Source organism: Nothobranchius furzeri, chromosome 3 (assembly GCF_043380555.1).
Source record: "Nothobranchius furzeri strain GRZ-AD chromosome 3, NfurGRZ-RIMD1, whole genome shotgun sequence".
Classification (NCBI taxonomy): domain Eukaryota; kingdom Metazoa; phylum Chordata; class Actinopteri; order Cyprinodontiformes; family Nothobranchiidae; genus Nothobranchius; species Nothobranchius furzeri.
Window position 1 is genome coordinate 44,845,957 of NC_091743.1, and position 20,109 is coordinate 44,866,065.

A 20,109-nucleotide genomic window follows, 5' to 3' on the forward strand; every position below is an offset into this window, starting at 1 on the left:
TTCCTCCTGCTAAATAAAAGGATTTTTTACTTTATACCAACTCCTGCATTTTGTCACCTGGGTGATCTGCATTTTGGGTCCTAACCATCTGCAGAACGTGACACTATCACAAGTAACTCATCACATAATTGGTTACTGAAGCGCATGAGCAGATGGTTGTTTTATGTAACTTTACAGACAGAACTGCTGGGAAACCCAACATGGCAGAGTGATAAATGTTATGCAGCCTGGGGCATGGATCGCTTAACGCTAAAAAGATGATGGATAATTATTAGACTGTCTGCAATCTGTAGCTCCTGTCACCATCGATGCCAACATAACTTTAGCATTGTGGTATTGTTCCCTATTGTATTAAATTTGGGAATCCAGGCATGATTATAACTGGCAGTGTTTTGAGCAAAAATTTCTTTAGAAACTGCGAGACACGTTTTGCAGTAATTGTAGCATTCAGCTGGGATTAGGTTTTAAATTGTTTTCAGGTAATTGCATCTCTGAGAAAACATTCTGTAGTTTGCATTTTCCTTTGATCCTCAACAGTAAGTTTGTGTTGTAACCAAACTCCTACTGTACAATCGTCCATAGCACAATGTAAGAGGATGAATATCAGGTTTCAGTTTTTTCCTATAAACCTTCCCCCATACATCTGAAGCAAAAATGTTTTGAGAAATACAAATTTTATCTCAAAGTTTGCAACCTCTATTGTAATGGTGGCAGCTTGCATAAACTGCAAATGCCAAGGAGAATACAGAACGTGTAAATGTGAAGTCTCCAGTTGCTTTGAGAATTGACTTAATCCCAGAAATAGTGAGACACACTAGCAATGGCTCCACTCCGCCTAGATACGGTAGGAGGTGTTCAATGAATATTATGCTTTGGGTATAATTATGATTAATTATGATTATGGTTGATGGCAGTAATGTGTGTTCAGCAAATCAGAAGGTCAGCTTCCACCTTATCCATCTAACACAGTTTATCCAGAGTAAACAATAACTGCCAACACATGTTTTTGACGCATGACCAAAGCTTTCTTGCTGAGAGTGGGTGTGTTCTGAGAAGCTTTGTAAACTAACCTGCAACAGCTTTCACGTCAGTTCTTGAACCAACACAATCGAGGAGACAGGTTGGCCGCCCTGATTCTCTGCCAAGCTGCTCTGTCACGCTGACAAGAATAGCTAAGAATAAACGTAAACTGTAACCAGCTGACGAAAAACTCCTTACAGAGTTATTGATTTCTGAGTTAAGTTAAGACGAGAAACTTCTTCAGAGTTAAGCCAAATGCTCGACACTGTGTACCCGGCGACATCTCTGGACCAGAGGATCGGTTCACTCGCATCTTCTCTACCAGACCAAGTACCAAGAGGGGGACACCATCCTCCCTGATCTCCGGATCCACAAAGAGGGTCTCCAGTTTGGGCGAGATAGCACACAGGAATGTGTTTGATGCTGTTTTCTCTAAGTAAACAACTGCAAAACATCATTTCCAGCTTTCCTCTCTCAAAGAAATCTTCTGAGAATTCCATTCATGCATCCAAACTCGTATTTTCTTTTTAGCTTTCATCCAGCCACAGGTTTGCCTTTTAAAACAAGTTTAATATCAAAGCTGTTAAAATTGTCATTAAATTGTCATCCTTGAATTGTCATTTATAACTGTCGTTCAAATCTTAAAGTTTAAAAATTGTTAGTAATAAAATTCTTCATTTTTTTTAAACTTGCCTCATTATTGAAATGAAACACAGAAAGGTATAATTATTTCTGGTTATTGAAAAGCAAAGATTCCTAGCTTCCGATTCAAAAATAAACTTTTGCTATTAAGTTTAATTGTCTTAAATTAAACATTAATCTTTGGATTAAAAATAGACCAAACAGGTTGGTGCATGAACTTAGATCGATTATATAAGTATCCGGGATATTTATGTATGATCTAAGCTTCATAGATTAATCTGCTTGGTCCTTCTCAGAATCTAAAACTGAATAGCAACAGTTTTGATTCTAGTATGTAGATTAATCCTACAGTCCTCATCCCAAGGCGGTCATCTTCAGGCTAAACTGGTCTAACACATCCAATGCCAACTGACTGGCCAGCTCAAAATCATGTAAGGGGAGTCTCCAATTGGCAGATAGAATCAGCCAGCGGGGGCTTCTCGCATTTGCCATTCATTATCATTCTGAATACTGAGGAGTAAACATCTCCTCTGACTGAAACCATCTCTTTCTCTCTGTTTTTCTTTGAGTAACACACACACACACACACACACACACACACACACACACACACACACACACACACACACACACACACACACACACACACACACACACACACACACACACACACACACACACACACAAACACACACACACACACACAAACGCTGCCAGGCTTGAGCTGCGCCAGGACAGACACAGCAGAGCAGGATCAAATGTCAGTCTCCAAATTCCAAAACTGGTCACGGCCAACTTTGGTTAGTTTAAGGGAGACACAGCAGAAGTCTTGGAGATTACATGCTCCTGAGAAGTGTGTGTGAACAAACCCTACCGGTGTGGGACCCATATGATGCCATCCGGAATGGGCCAAAATTGGAAGTGGCAAAAGAGTGTCCAGGTGGCAAAAAGGGCAGCAGAGTAGTGACATCTCCCGAGGTAAAACAAATAAGACACACTGATATTCTGCTACAGTTCCAGAAATTGAGCTGCTGGAAACTGGATGAAAGTAATTTCCTGGACTCAGTCTCAGTTTAGCCTCAGAACATCCATGAATAACGAATGGTATCTAATCATCCTCCCAGAGGAGCTCCTCTAACCATTCAAGAACAGTATGCTGATGGCCAATGTCTTTTCCAGCATAATGGTGTGCCGAGCCAGAAGGATAAACACAGAAGTATCAGGAAACAGCAAAGTCCTTAGACATTAACCCCTTTAAAACTTAATGTCAATCCTCAAGGGGCAGGTGGAAAAACAAAAACCCGTAAATTCTGAAGAACTCCAAAAACTCATGACGAATGAGCTGGCTTCTGCCTGGGTTTGGACCAAAACTTGAATATCAGGGTAAAACATAAAAAGAACAAATACCACAAATATTGAGTCTTTGCAAACACTTAAAAGAACTATAAGGAAATTTAACAACCAATACATGTACAGAAATGTAAAATTTCTTCCTCATACATTATCCTGCAATGCCCTGGGCCTGTAGAATGATCCCTGGCATTTGTGCTGTGATTGCACAGAAAAGAGCATGTTCGGGGTCGAATCTGTTTCCCCAGTGCCTTCCAGACGCAGTGTAATGCTTGATGACATCATGAGCATTCACGCTCAGGCATAGCCCATAGCATTTGCTATCTGTAGCTTAGTGGCAGAGCAAGAGGCAGTGTTGCCAACTCAGCAACTTTGTCGCCGTTCCTAACAACTTTTCAACCCCCCTCAAAAACTTATTTTTCGAAGAAGTGCCTAGCATTAAATCTAGTGACATTTCTGAGGACCCTTTGCTACTTTCTGTAGAACTTTCTTGTAGATATTCCCTACAGATTAGCAACAAAGAAACAATTTGCGCTCTGAACCGTTCTTCCGGGAGCAAGGAAAGAGAATGATAATCTGACATATGCACGAGGACGGACCAATCACAAACCTTTCTTGGCTGGGCCGACGAGAAGGGTACAGCTGCAGAGCTGGGTACCGCCGATTTACACCTGCTGCTGCTGCAGATTCACACTTCTACTGGAGACGGCACAGGCCTCAACCTGCAGTCTCCGGGTCGGCAGCCATCAGGCACTTTGGTCCTTCCTGCGTTTGGCCAGTAAAGTCATCGGAAGTTTGAACTACCATCCCGTTAACACACACAGCTCTGTGGCTCATCTGAATTTCTATCAGTAACATGAGGATGGTTATATCATAAGACACCTGCTCCCAGTTGCACCAGTGTGTGTCGTTATCACAATTTAGATGGAGGAAAAAATACAACAGGGTGGAAAAGGGGAAAAAGCCGTGGTTCCACAAAGTGCTGGTAATGCACAAACGTGACAGAGAGTCTGTGAGAATGAGGAGAGCAGGAGATCTGAGCTATGCCACTTTATTTATACTTTTAGAATTTAATTTACAGATCAAAGCTATTTGGGCCATTTTAATCATACTAATTAATCATTTTTAATAATAAAATATTAATAGGGGGAAAAGGGTTGATGCTTTTAAGCAAGCCTGGGGCTTTCCACATATGGCTGCTTGTCTAGCGTGTCTACATTGTTGGTCTACTCTATTAGATTTGTGTAGAACAGCCTAAACCCATACATTGCACCAGTACAGGACTGACTCAGCTGTTGTTTTTGATCAGGAGTGTGCACGTACCTCCTGCACGAGCTTACTATTGAGGCTTCAGTTACGCGTTTGGCCTGGATAACAATGTCAAACTCCTTGTAGTCCGTTGAACGGATCTGTCAAAGCCTTTGAAACTTTTAAAACACTTGTAGCTAAACCCATGTAACTATATTCCCATCTGACAAAACGACCTAAAGACACAGAAGCAGCAAACTTTGTAAAATCCAGTTTTTGTGCCGTTCCAAAACTTTTGCCTTATAGACATCCCAACTGTGCATAATAAAAGACAAATGGTGTTAAAATCACAGTTTAGAAAATCCGAGGAAAGAAAATTTTATTGAAGTTTCTCCTCGTTAAACAACATGTCTGTGTGTGTAAACCACAACAAAACCAGTGATTGTAGACATTCTAGCAAAATAAGAATCCAAATTTTTTAAGAATTTTATAAAAGCCATACATCTAACTTCATCTAGTTTACAACATTCATGTTTCTATTGCTGGTTTAAAGAACTCTGCAAAGTCTAAACCAAACATACTGTTATTTCAACGTACAAAAATTAAATCATAGCCGATACAACATTACAGGGGTATTTCTAACATTATCCCATAGACAATAGTTCAGTTCTAAATGTAATTTATCAGCTTACATTTGGGTTGATTAACAAATTAGTGTGTATATATATGTGTATAAATATATATGTGTGTGTGTGTGTGTGTATATATATATATATATATATATATATATATATATCAGTGCACAACAGTCAACAGTGTTTTACAATAAAAAGAACAATTTGAGTCTCTTTAACAGTTCGGCCAGAGAAACGTCTCAAAAACTGTTTGGATTTCAGCGTTTTACTTTATGTCTGCACACTGAATCCGTGACGATGCTCATGTGGTGCTCATCAAAATAAAAATAAAGCACAGCGACTACCAAGTTCAGGAAGCTTATCAAATCCGGCATACTGAGTGTCAAAACAAGTGGGGAAAAAAAAGAAAAGTAGAATATTAATTTAGAGATCTGAAAGTGTCTCATTGGTTGCTGCAGTCTAAGAGCATCAAAGAAAGAAATGATCATTACAGAAGAATAAGATGCAAAAAAAAAATATTGGTTCACTTTACACAAAGAAGCAAGTATGTGTATTTGTGCTACTGAAACAATCCTGTCCATGTACTCCTCACCGGAAAGCTTCTCTACCACATGTAATAGCTACGTGTTGTGTCCACTTGGCTAGGTTTGGCCTCTGAGGCGCCTTCCTTCTCCTTCTCACTGTCTGCCTCCCACAAGTTAATAAGAGGCGGGTACAGCTCATTCAGCGGTATGGATGAGGTTTTCTGCATATACTTTTTGAGAGAGTGGTGATAGTTTTTCCTCTTCCACCTCTTAGCCATGTACACACCGAGTAAAATCAAGATGATGATTGCAAACATGGTTCCCATGATGGCTGCTAAAGCGGTGTTAATCCCTTGGTCAGATATTTCCACTGCGAAGGGTGCCTGCTTTGTCGTCACATTCACACAAGACTTTTGCGTTTGTTGGTGGATGTTGGAGACAGTGAGGCACACCTCATACTCAGTTGCTGGTTGTAGATGAGTGAGGTTGTACTCGTGGACATCCACCGGAACCCTGGCAGTGTAGGTAATATGTGGGTTATCAATTTTCATAGTTGCGGATGACCACTTGAGGTTAGAGGACATTACATTTGAGTTTATTTTCCAGGAGACAAGGATGGAGTGAGATTCTGTTTGTTTGACATAGATCTTCATGAGCTGTGTGCTGTCCAACAGGGTGCCATTCACCTTTATGGCTGTTACTCTCGTGTCTACCCCTTCTGAGTTTTGAGCTACACAGGTGTATCTGCCAGAGTCCTCAACGTGGATATGAGAAATTCTTAACGTTCCCTCTTTGTTGAGGCTATACTTGTCAGATACAGTTTCGACCATTATCTTGTTTCCCATTGGTGTCACCCAATAAATCTCAGGCTCAGGCTGGGAGATGGCTCTGCAGTCCAAGTCCAACGTCATGCCAATTTCCAAACTGAGGTGGCTAGGGAATGTATCATGAGAAATAATTGGCAGGCACTGATTTGCTAACTTTTTCGGCAACACTTCGCGCACACTCATCCCCCTGACCTCTGGTGGCATTGCACAAAGCATAGCCAAGGGTTCCATGAATCGGACAGTGGTTTTGTTGGAGCTCATCCACTGGATGACACAGTCACAGCGCAATGGGTTGCTATGGATGCTAATCTCACGCAAATTTGGGAGAGAGTCCACGGTAGACTGATAAAGGGCATTAAGTGCATTGTTATTCAGCATTAGACTCTCTAAAGCTGGCACATCATGAAAGGCCTGACGGCTGATAAAAGAGAATTTTGGATTGTTTGTAGCCTCCAGCTTAGTGAGCTCGGGAAGGTTATCCAAAGCATAACGATCAATGGAAACCAGCTCCCCCATGTTGTTAACACCCAGCTCCTTCAGTCTGAGCATGTTTTTGAAATCCCCCTCCTGAATCTTGTGCACAGGATTTTTGTTTAAATCTAAAAATTTTAGGTTGGGTAGTTTCTGAAAGGCCTTTTGAGGTACTTGGACCAGCTTGTTGTCATAGAATGAGAGGCTTTCAAGATTGTCAAGTCCCACGAAGGCATTGCTAGGGACGTCTTTTAAATCCATCCCAGCTAAAACCAAGCTCCTCAGATTACCCAGTGGCTTGAAATTAAAGTCCATAATTCCATCAACACGGTTCTCTCCAATCATAAGGATCTCCAGGTTGGGAGTTGATTTAAACCATTGGCTGTTGATAGTTTTGAGCTTGTTGGAGTTGAGGTGAAGCCTGAGTAAGCTCTGAAGTCCAGAAAAAGCATTGGCAGAAATTATGTTGATCTGATTGTGGTTTATATAGAGTTCCTGCAAGTTGCTTAGATCCTGTAGACAGTAATCTGGCATTTCTGTGATCTGGTTCTCCTCTAGATGAAGCGTGGTGAGCTGGGACATGTTGGTGAGACCAACATCTCGAATTGTGCTGAAGTTGTTTTGGGAAAGGTCCAGTTCTGTTAGGTTGAAGAGCTGCTCTAGATCCTCACTGGTTCTGGCAATGTAGTTGCTTTGTAATAGGAGAACCTGGGTTTCACTGGACAGGTTCTCCGGGATCCGTGTTAAGCGAAGGTCATTGCAGTCCACAGTAATGGCTTCTCTATATGTGGACTGAGGGGTAAACCAAGGTCGAACCTCACACACACACAGCTGGGGGCACTCATTGCTCTGGACATATGATACTCCTATAGATACCAGCAGCAGCCCAGCAAGCACCTGAGGAGGGCTGTTTAACCTCCATCTAGCCATGCTGGGAATGTTCAGGAGGGTGGCCAAAGGATTTTAGAAAAATGTGTGCAAAGGACATCAACCAGACTTTCCACCAATTATGCCTTCAGTTCCATGAAATCAGATCCGGCAGAGTCCAGGTGAGGAGTGAAGCAAAGGTTCCTGGTGTTAAAGGATTATCTGGGAAAAAAGAAAGAAACATTTTTTAGAATAACCTTTTTCACTTGGTTAATTTCAACTTAGTTTATTTACAAAGTACTAGTTCAAAAAGTCAGGTCCCATTAATAATCATCACACGCTGGTGAAATTCCACATTTGACCCATTCCCATGGGGAGCAGTGAGCAGGAACTATTTGGTGGTTTAACCCGCCAATCCAACCCTTTAAGCTGAGTGTCAAGCAAAGAGGCATTGGGTTCCATGTTTAAAATCTTTGGTATGACCGGACCAGGATTTGAACCCTGATCTCCCACTCCCAGGGCAGACGCTCTACCACAGAGACCACTTAGAAGATTAGGGTTATCTTAAAGCACTATACAAAAGCAACAAGTCTAATTATTTTCAGATCCAAGCCAGTTTTTTCAGGGAATTCCGTTCAATTAAAAAAAAATCATTCAGCACATTACAAAATGTTAATTTGTCAAATTGGCCTGAAGGGAACTAACAAGTGCACTTCAGAGCACTCCCCCATTTTGAGCAGCGTAGTACAAAAGATGACATAAAAAAATCAAGAGGAGTTTTGTTCACGACCCCAAAAAAAAGCATCTTGACTATGTTTCAAAGTGAAAGTGTCCTACAGATATTGGTTTGTGGTAAAGCTGGAGAATAAATCAAAAAAATTATCGTTATCGAAATTTCTGACTCTTATCTAGATATTTTTTCCGCATTTCAATAAATCTGATAATAAAAAATGTGTGTAGTTTGGCAGCATTCATGTCCCTTTAAGAAGCTGTACCTCCTTGAGTCACGTAAAAACTCAAGATAATACACGTGACAGCCCCATCTAGTGGACATCTTTTGTGTCTGCGCATACCTGTAGTTATCGTCCATTTATCGTTATCGTGGTGAAATCCTCAATATTTCGTGATAATGATTTTAGGCCATATCGCCCAGCCGTAGATTGTGGTAAACATTTTTCTTCTGGAATCATTCATGTGTTTTAGGCTGTAGTATGTTGCTAATAATGTTACTGAGTACTGTCACATTAATACCCTAACAATTGTTTAGTCTTTTCTCATTTACTAGTTCTTCATAGTTTTCTTCATAAATGATGTTTCTCATAAATGAAACAGTTAAACAGACAGACAACAACAACCACTTCTGTTCCATCCTTGTGAGACTGAGTTATGTGCATTATCAACAGTACTGAGAAAATGCAAGTTCAGCTCATTACAACACACACACACACACACACACACACACACACACACACACACACACACACACACACACACACACACACACACACACACACACACACACATCTTTGCTCTGAACTACTTGGAAAGAGATCAAATTCCACTGAGGGCTTTCATCTATCCACCAGGCCCATAAGGACTCCATCATTAGCTCCTCGGAACATCATTAAACATTATGAAACACTAAAACGCTCCATGCCTCAAAGAAACGACAACAAAAAAAAAAAGTTTAACTTAATTTTTTATGCAACTTCCTCAGCAATCTGAATTTAGAGCAAACATGAATAGAAAGTTTTCTGCAGACCAGTTTTTTCCCCCTCTGAATCAATGGAAATAGATGGAAAAGTCAGAACTTTTTGCTGGGTTCTTCAACAGTAAGAAGGCTTATAACTATAAATGAGATCTGAGGGGAGGACAGTGATGAATGAAGGAGGATAAGAAACACTGAAACAGAGTAGCCCAAATGGTTCATGAAGTAGATGATAGTAAGTGGTGTCTATCTAGTAGACACGTTTGTTTATACAGCACAGTCAATCTTGTTACTGTAATTTAGGATGATCTATGATAATCACAATTGCAAGTGCCAATCTACTTGGTAAGGTTAGATACTTTTAATGTAATCTAAACTGAAATAATTAGTTAATACTACTGAAAACTACTGGATTAGTTATTTTTCATGTGCACAAGACACCAGAAAGAGTACTGACCTAAAGTATTCAACTACTGAGATCATTCAGTGCCAGTGCTGACTAATGTGCTCCAGTACATCTAATTTTATACCCAGTTTCAAACTTTTTACTGCATAACACCACATCTCAAAAACTTGCTTGCATGAAGTGTCAATGTCAACACCAAGACGATATCACCCAAAGTACATTGGTACAACACCTTGTATGGAAGCTAATCATCACCACATGCAGTAATTATCCACTCCCTATTGATAAAATACAGTTTTGGGGTAAGGTGATACATGATTACCGTACTTACATTATGATTCTTACTTTTTATAAAACAGACTTGCAAACGACAAACCACATGCACATTAAGGTCATTAAAGGAATCCTAGAATTTAGAACCAAATTTACCTTGCTGTTGTTGAATTTCATCTAATGTATACCAAACAGATTGTGCCATCTCCGACCCATTTTCTTAGGTAGATTAGTGGTGTTGTCATGGCAATGGGGGAAACGTTCCTTTTTGAGAAAATCAAATTGAACACGTCAACCACAAGACACACCCCATTAAATCTGCCTGTCCCAACCCACTTCAGCGTTATCAACTTGACGCTGAGTTAGCTACTGCTAACACTAGCCCGAGCTGCTAACGCCCTTGTTGGACAAGAATAAAATAACAAAGGAGAATGTTGGAGCACCAGTCACGATCCAGGATTTACTGGGAATGTCCAGTCTGAATGAATGGCAGATAACTCCACAGCTTGTGATCTTTGTCACTTCTTCCTTCACTCATCCACACTGTCCTCACTTCAACTAAAAGCTTTTGTTATTCTTGCTAATCGGACATTTTCTTTATGTTGAAATGGAACATTTTGGCCTAAAATTAAAATGTAGAATAAATGTTAAACTAAATAGATTATTGACAAAAAAAATGGCTACATCGTTCCCATTATAATGCACGATGAGACGACTGATGGTTTACCTCAAAGGCTCTATGATGCTGTATGCAGCTAGAAACTCTGTGTACACTATCTGGATAACTCAGAACACATCTACTTTGTATTCAACCATGTAGTTTGGACCGAAATTTTTGCAGTAGCTCAGGCTAGCATTATTTTCCAGTTGGAACGCCACAATGTGTTGCATTTCTGCCAGCAAAATTTATATATCGTGGATGTTAAAGTGAGTTGGGGCCATTAACATGTTTACTATGGACATGTTTAATATGGACAAATACCTACTGGGTTTGAGTCATATGGATTTGATGAAAAATGGGAGGTTCCCACCACTTCCATTTTGGCCATGTCACACGTCTTGTCACTCCCAGACAATCCAAAATTGGGAAAAGAGGTGGAGCTGAGGATGGGGCTGTTACGGTTAGAACAGGGTTGGAACAAATATACCAGTGCAGCTACTAGCTAACTTAGCTAACCCAAGAAGCTAAGAAGGAGCTCCAAGGTAGCCGACCCACGTGGCTTTTGTGCAAGGTTGTAGTCATGTTGGTTGCCTGTGGAGCAATACTGTTAAAATACAAGCCTCAGACCGCTGCGATCAGAGCCAGACACCCTGGCTACTTACGTGAGGTCATGCTCCACCTCGGTCAGAGATCAGCAGCAAATTAGCTACATACTAACTCAAGCTAACTGTGCATTTTTGGGAACTTTTAGCAAGAGAAATGCAGTAAAGTGACTCTAAAATTAACTTGGTGAGCAGCAGTTTCTCTAAAATTCCTCAGAGAGTTCCACAGGCAAGCAGCACAACTACACCCTGGCATGAAAACCAAGCAGGTGCGCGTCTTTTCCCCCTTGGGAGACAGGAGCATGCCACCTGTGTAAAGCAGCTGTTCCCGTCCGAGAGAAGGAGAGGTTGGGCGGCCACCTCGCTGGTCTGCCTCCGAAAGATGAAACTGCAGATTCACAGATCTCTGATTGCAGGACTGCTGCTGTTAAAGGCAGAGGCACTTTACCAAAACTCGGAAAACCTCTTTGCAGCTGCGGCCTCGTGAATCGCTGTCCCCAAAGCCTCTGCTAGTTAGCCTCATTCAGCTTACGAGTTTCTGTACCCGCCAGCCAGCCCCCACCAACACATTTCATATTTCAACCCATCTTTGACCAAGCAGTCTTATATTAATGCACAGCATCCTCCTTTCAACCAGCAAAATACAGTACAGAAATATAATTTTACTGCTAAAAATGAGGCCGAACCTGCTTGGATGATCTGTTAGTGTGGCCAATACCCCAGCTTGACTTCTTTGTCCAAATAATTTCATGATTAACATCCAAACACGAACACACAGAGGACACAACTAAAGTCCAGAGAGTGGAAATGGCCGAACATCTATTAACGTGAGGCCGAGGCTGAGGCCTTTCCCCCGGAGCTCCTAGCGCTATAGCTCTGACGTGGCTTTGATGCTCATGAATTATTTATAATTTCAAGTATTTAATTACACTTAAACAGAAGAGTTATCTCCCCCCCCCCCCCCCAGAATCCCACAAATGTAAACAATCTAATAAACCTACAATAGTATTTTTGAACCAAGCTGCAAACATGTTTATTTCTGCTGTGAAACTGGCATTTTTAACATGGGAGTCAGTGGGAACTGGCTCTGTTTTGGAGACAACCCTTAATGGGTGAGGGTGGAACTGCAATTTTTTACACTTCCATGTTAGGAGCAAATCCAGTGGCCTTAACAATTTAATTTAAGGGTGTGTGTCTATGTGTATGATATGTTATACAAGCTTTTCTTAGGCCAAAAATAATTCTCCATGGCCAATACTAAATTGCTAATTTGCAAATGAAAGCTGGCCAGAGATGGCAGACTCTTTGGTATGCTACATTACACCTTGTGTTACAAAACGACTGACATAAAACCATAAAGCGTTAGCATTGTCTATCCTTTACCGATTAATAAAAAATGTTTCGGTTGGATCCAGACACTCCTAATCAGCATCATTTCATTATTGAAATCATGTTCACTTCTATACAACCAGAGCTATTTCTATATCTGATTCAACAGAGATGCTGTTTTACTGTTTGGTACAGTTGTCGTTTTCCCACATAAATGCCAGTTACCTTTGCAGCAACCTTGCTCATACTGAGATTAGGTTGCCAGCAGGTGTTTAACAAGCCGGTGCTTGCAGAATTACACCAACACTTTAAGATATCCTTAACTCAATTAGGTCTATTTACAAGGCACCTCACGTGGTGTAGAGCTATGCAGAATCCACCTCCTTAATGCTTCAACGCCACCTTAAGATGAGATCAGCTAAGAGGATTTTAAACAAGAGAGCTGAGCAATATGTCTGAATGTACGTAACCTGCCTAGCAACAGCATGGAGGAGCAAGAGCCAACGCACTACTCCCCCTATACCAAGGATATCCTCTGAGACGGAGCGGAGCGTGGCTAAATCAGGGACACTTGTTTTTAAGCTAAAGCACTGTTTATTGTGCCTATTGCTGCACCATTTAGGACTGGCAGATGGAGATCCTGACCGAGGACGAGCTTATCGGTTGTGTAGAGAATTCAGGCCCAGAGGAGAGAAATGGGTCACTTTACTGCTTTAATAAAAACAGTGCATCAGTAGAAAATAAAACTGCATGATCAGCACTGATGCTTTTAAGTTCCTGTTGATAAGAACTGCTCAAGTTCTTGTTTTAAATGTTCCCCTTAACTAAATACAATTCTGAGTAAATGCGGTTTTAAAATACACGTATTTCTACTGCCATTCAGACAGAAGCAAACAGGAAACACCAGCTAAATTCACCAACGGTTTGGTTTAAATAAAGCAAAAATAAAATACATGAGTAAAATGTCGAAATACAAAACAACCATCCCTTCTTACTTCTCTGCTCTCTTTTTTAACATAAATGGGGTTAATCCAGCTGTTAATCTCAGTTTCTTCTCATTTCAGTAGAAGCTGACAGCTTGGCCCTTGGCCGCTGCTGTTGAATGCAAACTTTCTCATCTCATACCTGACTCAAAAACGGACTAAAACTAGTTTTTTTGCATAAAAGTAGGTTAATATCTATCTATCTATCTATCTATCTATCTATCTATCTATCTATCTATCTATATATATATATATATATATATATATATATATATATATATATATATATATATATATTTGTACAGTGGTGTGAAAAACTATTTGCCCCCTTCCTGATTTCTTATTCTTTTGCATGTTTGTCACACAAAATGTTTCTGATCAAACACATTTAACCATTAGTCAGAGATAACACAAGTAAACACAAAATGCATTTTTGAAATGATGGTTTTTATTATTTAGGGAGAGAACAAAATCCAAACCTACATTGCCCTGTGTGAAAAAGTAATTGCCCCCTGAACCTAATAACTGGTTGGGCCTCCCTTAGCAACAATAACTGCAATCAAGCGTTTGCGATAACTTGCTACGAGTCTTTTACAGCACTCTGGAGGAATTTAGGCCCACTCATCTTTGCAGAATTGTTGTAATTCAGCTTTATTTGAGGGTTTTCTAGCATGAACCGCCTTTTTAAGGTCATGCCATAGCATCTCAATAGGATTCAGGTCAGGACTTTGACTAGGCCACTCCAAAGTCTTCATTTTGTTGTTCTTCAGCCATTCAGAGGTGGATTTGCTGGTGTGTTTTGGTTCATTGTCCTGCTGCAGCACCTAAGATCGCTTCAGCTTTAGTTGACGAACAGATGGCCGGACATTCTCCTTCAGGATGTTTTGGTAGACAGTAGAATTCATGTTCCATTTATCACAGCAAGCCTTCCAGTTCCTGAAGCAGCAAAACAACCCCAGACCATCACACTACCACCACCATATTTTACTGTTGGTATGAGGTTCTTTGTCTGAAATGCTGTGTTACTTCTACAGCAGATGTAACGGGACAGTTGCCTTCCAAAAAGTTCAACTTTTGTCTCATCAGTCCACAAGGTGTTTTCCCAAAAGTCTTGGCAATCATTGAGATGTTTCTGAGCAAAACTGAGATGAGCTCTAATGTTCTTTTTGCTTAACAGTGGTTTGCGTCTTGGAAATCTGCCATGCAGGCCATTTTTGCCCAGTCTCTTTCTTACGGTGGAGTCGTGAACACTGACCTTAATTGAGGCAAGTGAGGCCTGCAGTTCTTTAGAAGTTGTCCTGGGGTCTTTTGTGACCTCTCGGATGAGTTGTCTCTGCGCTCTTGGGGTAATTTTGGTCGGCCACCCACTCCTGGGAAGGTTCACCACTGTTCCATGTTGTTGCCATTTGTGGATAAAGGCTCTCACTGTGGTTCGCTGGAGTCCCAAAGCTTTAGAAATGGCTTTATAACCTTTACCAGACTGATAGATCTCAATTACTTTTGTTCTCATTTGTTCTTGAATTTATTTGGATCTTGGCATGATGTCTCGCTTTTGAGGCGCTTTTGGTCTACTTCTCTGTGTCAGGCAGCTCATATTTAAGTGATTTCTTGATTGAAACAGGTGTGGCAGTAATCAGGCTTGGGGGTGGCTACAGAAATTGAACTCAGGTGTGAAACACCACCGTTAGGTTATTTTTTAACAAGGGGGGCGATTACTTTTTCACACAGGGCAATGTAGGTTTGGATTTTGTTCTCTCCCTAAATAATAAAAACCATCATTTAAAAGCTGCATTTTGTGTTTACTTGTGTTATCTTTGACTAATGGTTAAATGTGTTTGATGATCAGAAATATTTTGTGTGACAAACATGCAAAAGAATAAGAAATCAGGAAGGGGGCAAATAGTTTTTTACACCACTGTACAAATATATATATATATATATATATATATATATATATATTAGTGTGTGAATGTGTGTGTAAGTGGGTGAATGACTGATTGTGTTGTAAAGTGCCTTGGGGGGTTCCAGGACTCTATAAGGTGCTTTATCTTTTTACTATGACATTTACCATATTTACCATATTCAAGTCAACACTTGAACAACAATAAGTTCGTGTGGTTCTCTAATCTGGGCAATAACACTAAATCTGGGGAAATGTAAGAGTAATTAGTCATAAAATGTATCTTATTTTGAAAGTCAGAGTTCTAGGTAAATTTACCAAGATCTGTGGGTGATTTTGCCACCGCATTGCAGATTCTGGCTTTGCTCCTTGATGATTTATTTCCTGCAGCTTGATAAAATGAAATTGCCTCCTCCTGTGGTAGAGCACACCTTTTCCATGATGCCCAACGAAATTACCTGGCTGAGCATTTAAATTATCATGGGTGTGCCCAAACAGACACCTGAGGAAATCGCTGCATGCTATCAAGGCTCATGCACAGAGTTTGTTTATTCATACGGTCCTCTGGTCATGGTGTTATTACAAGACGAATGTAGACACTTATTTATAATAAGTGCTGACTATGAGAAAAAGCTGCCATGTGTTTTCCAACTGGTTCTGTTTATGAGCCCACCGAGCAGATTTTTTGCCAAATCTGATTGCTATAAAACTAGAACTGGATCAACAGAATACATTAGATGTTTTCTAATTTATGAATCTATTAGAAGGCTTTTAAAAGTCAGCCCAAGGATGTCAGCACATCAAAGTTAATCAGAAAATGGCCAATTTTCTTTTCTTAAAAAGAAATCGTGTTTTTCACATCATCGTCCCGTCTAGCTCTGCAGAGCATCTGGAGATGTTCCTTCATGTGGTTCTAGTTCTAACTTTTCTCTGACTAAGCGTTCTGTCTGCAGCGCTGTTTGTCCATGACCAAACAGCTCAACTCCACCAGCTCACATCAACCGATAACTGCAGTCACTTGAAGATGGACACTTTAGGTGTTACATGATTGGGAAACCTCTGCTGTAAAAACTTTGTTTTTAACACAAAGCTTGTTTATGATCAAGACTTTGTTTATGAAGGTAGTCGCTTAAAATATAAAGGAAGGAAAATTAATCACATGAAAACAGATCACAATTAAAGAGAGGCAGTTTTGGCTTGCTTTTAGCACCCCCTAGTGTCCGTTTGCAGAACCAACACCAAAACTTATCTCCTCGATGTGCATTTGTCGTTTTAACACCTTAATCTAACATCTGAAATGTCTCCTCAGCCTTCATTAGTGTCTACAGGAACGATTCACCATTAAATTAAACAAATCAGCGGTGTTCATGATCTAAAACATGCAGAAGACGTGCTGGAAGCTCACTGCAGCGCCAGGTATGTCAAGCTCAAGTCCCAACAGAGCAGCCTGCCAGTCTGAAGTTGCAAGTGGAATATTCTGGCCACAGGAGGCGATAAGGGCGGAATGGCCTCTCATTAACCCTGTAAACGGTCATTTTAGCTCATACTGGCTCAAGAAAATTATTTAAAAATATGAAAAAGTAGCTAAATATCTCGTTGTTAAATGTACTTTTAATGATGTTTTTTATTTGATGGGCTGCACCACAGTGTTCCTGGTATGTTTATGTAGAGAAATAAATACATTGTGTTTCTCCACTCATTGAATCATGTTTATTTCATTATTGCATCAAACAACTTTGCATCTTTTCTCCCCAACATTTTAAAAGCTGTTTTTAACATATTTCCATAAACACATATCTAGAAATGTCTCCAACCACGCGAGAACACCAGAAATGATCCAGAATGCTAACTGTGCAATGCTTGTATGTGGCACTGACGCTGAAACTAAAGTAAAACAGTGTGCACAGAAAGCATGGGTGCGGGGTATGACAGGTGAGTTTGCCCACCACCACTAAAGCTTAAAATTATTTATCTTTGGAACAGGTTTTCAAGTTTCACGGCTCCTAATTTAGTTCCTAACCGAGCACGAAGCTAAAACGTTATTTGTATCAAGGCTGGCACTTTCCAAATACCTCCTTGTGGTTCTGCAGCTGCATGCTTGTCTGCTTCTGCAGTCACCCTCTCCATGTGCTTCTACAGAAGGAGAAAACATCTTAACTGTTACACCCTGAGCCCTATGAGTGCCATATGCATGTCTCAGATGCAGGACAAGTAAACAGCTTAGATCTTCTTAAAGGCATAAAAATGAGGCTTGAGATTTGTAACCCAACCCCACCCCACCCCTGCTTTATGCCCCTGGGACATAAGTGCTGGTGGTACAGCGAGTAGAGAGCATGAATCCTGCTGTCAGCTTCAGGTTTTTACTGATTTAAGCTTCTAAATATGTTAGAGTTACTAAATGATGGAAAAATTATAATCTCAACTAATTAACATGGTTAAAACTGAGTTGGGAAACAGAGATTTCACGTTTTAAGGAGGCAGCCAGCTGAGCTGTTTAGTGGCAATTAAAGCTTGCAGCAACATTATTAAGCCACTTTTATCATTCAAAAATAAATGTATTATATTAGAATTAAATACAGACACTGATCTAGGCTTTATTTTTCATGTTCATGTTTTCAAAAACACATATTGCTGCTCTAAGCTGCTGCAAGAGACTTGCTGTCCAAAGAGGGGGCAAGTAAAATAAAGATGCTTAGAAATAGGTTGGTATGACAAATATTACTGTGACACCACAAGGTATCTGAGGGTACCGACACTTGCATGTTTTTAAAACCCCACCAAGTCTGTGAGTTTAGACTTCAGAAGGAGGAAGCCTTTATGTGTCAAAATAAAAGCATGTTTGCTAAGAGGAATGTGATTTTTGAGTAGTAAACGTTTCTAATTATTACAACATTGGTGTGGTTGTTCGCAGTAGAAATCCATTAAAAGATTGATTAACTTCACAGCCTTGAATGGCAGAAATGTCTTCTCTGAGTTTGTGTGAGAAGTTTACAATAAACAATGCTAAACTTTTACCAGATGGGACAGAATCCAGACTGTAAAGGATCCAGAACCATCCGAGACCTGAGATCTGGTCAGAAAGGATTCACACAACTGAACACGTCTCCACAGCGAAGCCCTGCTCTGTTTCAGGTTCTTGATGGCAAGTCAGCAGCAGACCCATTATTGGAAAGGCGCAACAGCTGCAGCGACAGAAGCAGCGTTTGAGGACCACAATAGACCCCCGCTAATGTAACCCCATTCTCGCAGCGCATCTCTGACTCGGGGCCCCGTCTTTATCCCTCAACAGGACTTTTAATTCTTAGAACGGAGGAGTCGAGACATCTGCCGGTACACTTTAACATTATTATGCAAATCACATCCACACGCTGTGCGCGCAGCTCCCGCTGGCATTGCCAGACGCCTGCCGCAACACCGATCAAAGTTTCTATCTGTGGAAAAATCATTTGAAGCACAGTTAGGGTTTCATGTGTCCCATTTGATATTCCGACCGGTTAAACGCACTAAACTAGACGGTAGCCTAGTCTGGAGGATTATGTCCTTGAGTGCGTCTGCACCTTGAATCTCTCAACTCCCTGCATCGCCCCGTTGAAGACCGATTTATATTCTCTTATGTACGATTTACTGCAAAACCCATTAATCCAAGATGACCAAACAAACTGAGCGTCCCAGCTGTGAAGATCTTGCCCTTCCATCATCTGAGCGGTCTCACCTTGTTGGTATTCCAGTCCACAGCTCCTTCCTCCAGGTATCCAAAAACCAGAAAGCTCCAAGTGAAAGGGCTCACCAAACCACGCACTGACACATTATTCCCGTTTCCAACAGCGGCTGTTTATAGCGAGGTCTCCTGCGTCTCCCATCAGTCTCCGAGCGCCTCTGAGGCACGCATAATGCGGTCTGCAGAGATCTCCGACCTGCCGCGGTTTGTTTCTCCTCCGCACAGCCGCCGCCTGCGCCTCTCTCTACGAATGTGGGAGAAAATGACTGAAAGTGGAAAAAAAAACAAGAGAACCGAAAACACCTGGCGCTCTCCAGACCAGTCAGCTGATTCCCCAGCAGGCCATTGGCTGAGAGCGCCTGTCTGTCACCGCTGGGCGAAGCAAAGCAGAGCACCATCTGCTCCGGGGTTGTTGTGGTGAGAACAAAGGCAGGAGGAGGGCGGCGGGGTGGCAGGGCACTGGGGGGTTGGGGGTGGTGGTGATGCTGGTGATGGTGTGTGTGGGGGTGGGGGTGGGGGGTCCAAACAGAACCTCTGAGCCGGGATCAGCAGCACAATTAGACCTATCTGATAGGAGAACATAATAATAATAATAATAATAATAATAATAATAATAATAATAATAATAATCATATATTAATATTATTATTATCATTATCATTATTATTAAGTGCAATTGCAATAGATATAAAAGCACATGGATTGAAAATATCAGTTCCAAATTGGGATGGAAAACAGAATAATTCAAAAGTCAGAAACATCTGCAGAAAAACAATGACATCATCAAACGTGCTTTAAAAATAAACTCAGCCCAACACCACTGACATCAGCCCAGAAAGAGTTAGACTCGGAGTCCACCTATGAGAATCATCATATGACTAATGAAGGACAAATACTGCCATGACAGTGTTCAAATGTGACCAAAGGAGTGTTTGTCTTGTGCTC

General features: G+C 40.9%; 1 protein-coding gene across 1 annotated transcript; it reads right to left on the reverse strand.

Moving 5' to 3' along the window:
- Nucleotides 1-5,352: 5,352 nt before the first annotated feature.
- Nucleotides 5,353-19,299, reverse strand: lrrn1 (leucine rich repeat neuronal 1). The gene is made up of 2 exons (XM_015959914.3): nt 19,159-19,299; nt 5,353-7,806 (listed from the first exon to the last, which is right to left on the reverse strand). Exon 2 carries the CDS (start codon nt 7,645-7,647, stop codon nt 5,500-5,502), a length of 2,148 nt encoding a protein of 715 aa, XP_015815400.3. The 5' UTR covers nt 7,648-7,806; nt 19,159-19,299; the 3' UTR covers nt 5,353-5,499.
- Between the last annotated feature and the right edge of the window lie 810 nt (nt 19,300-20,109).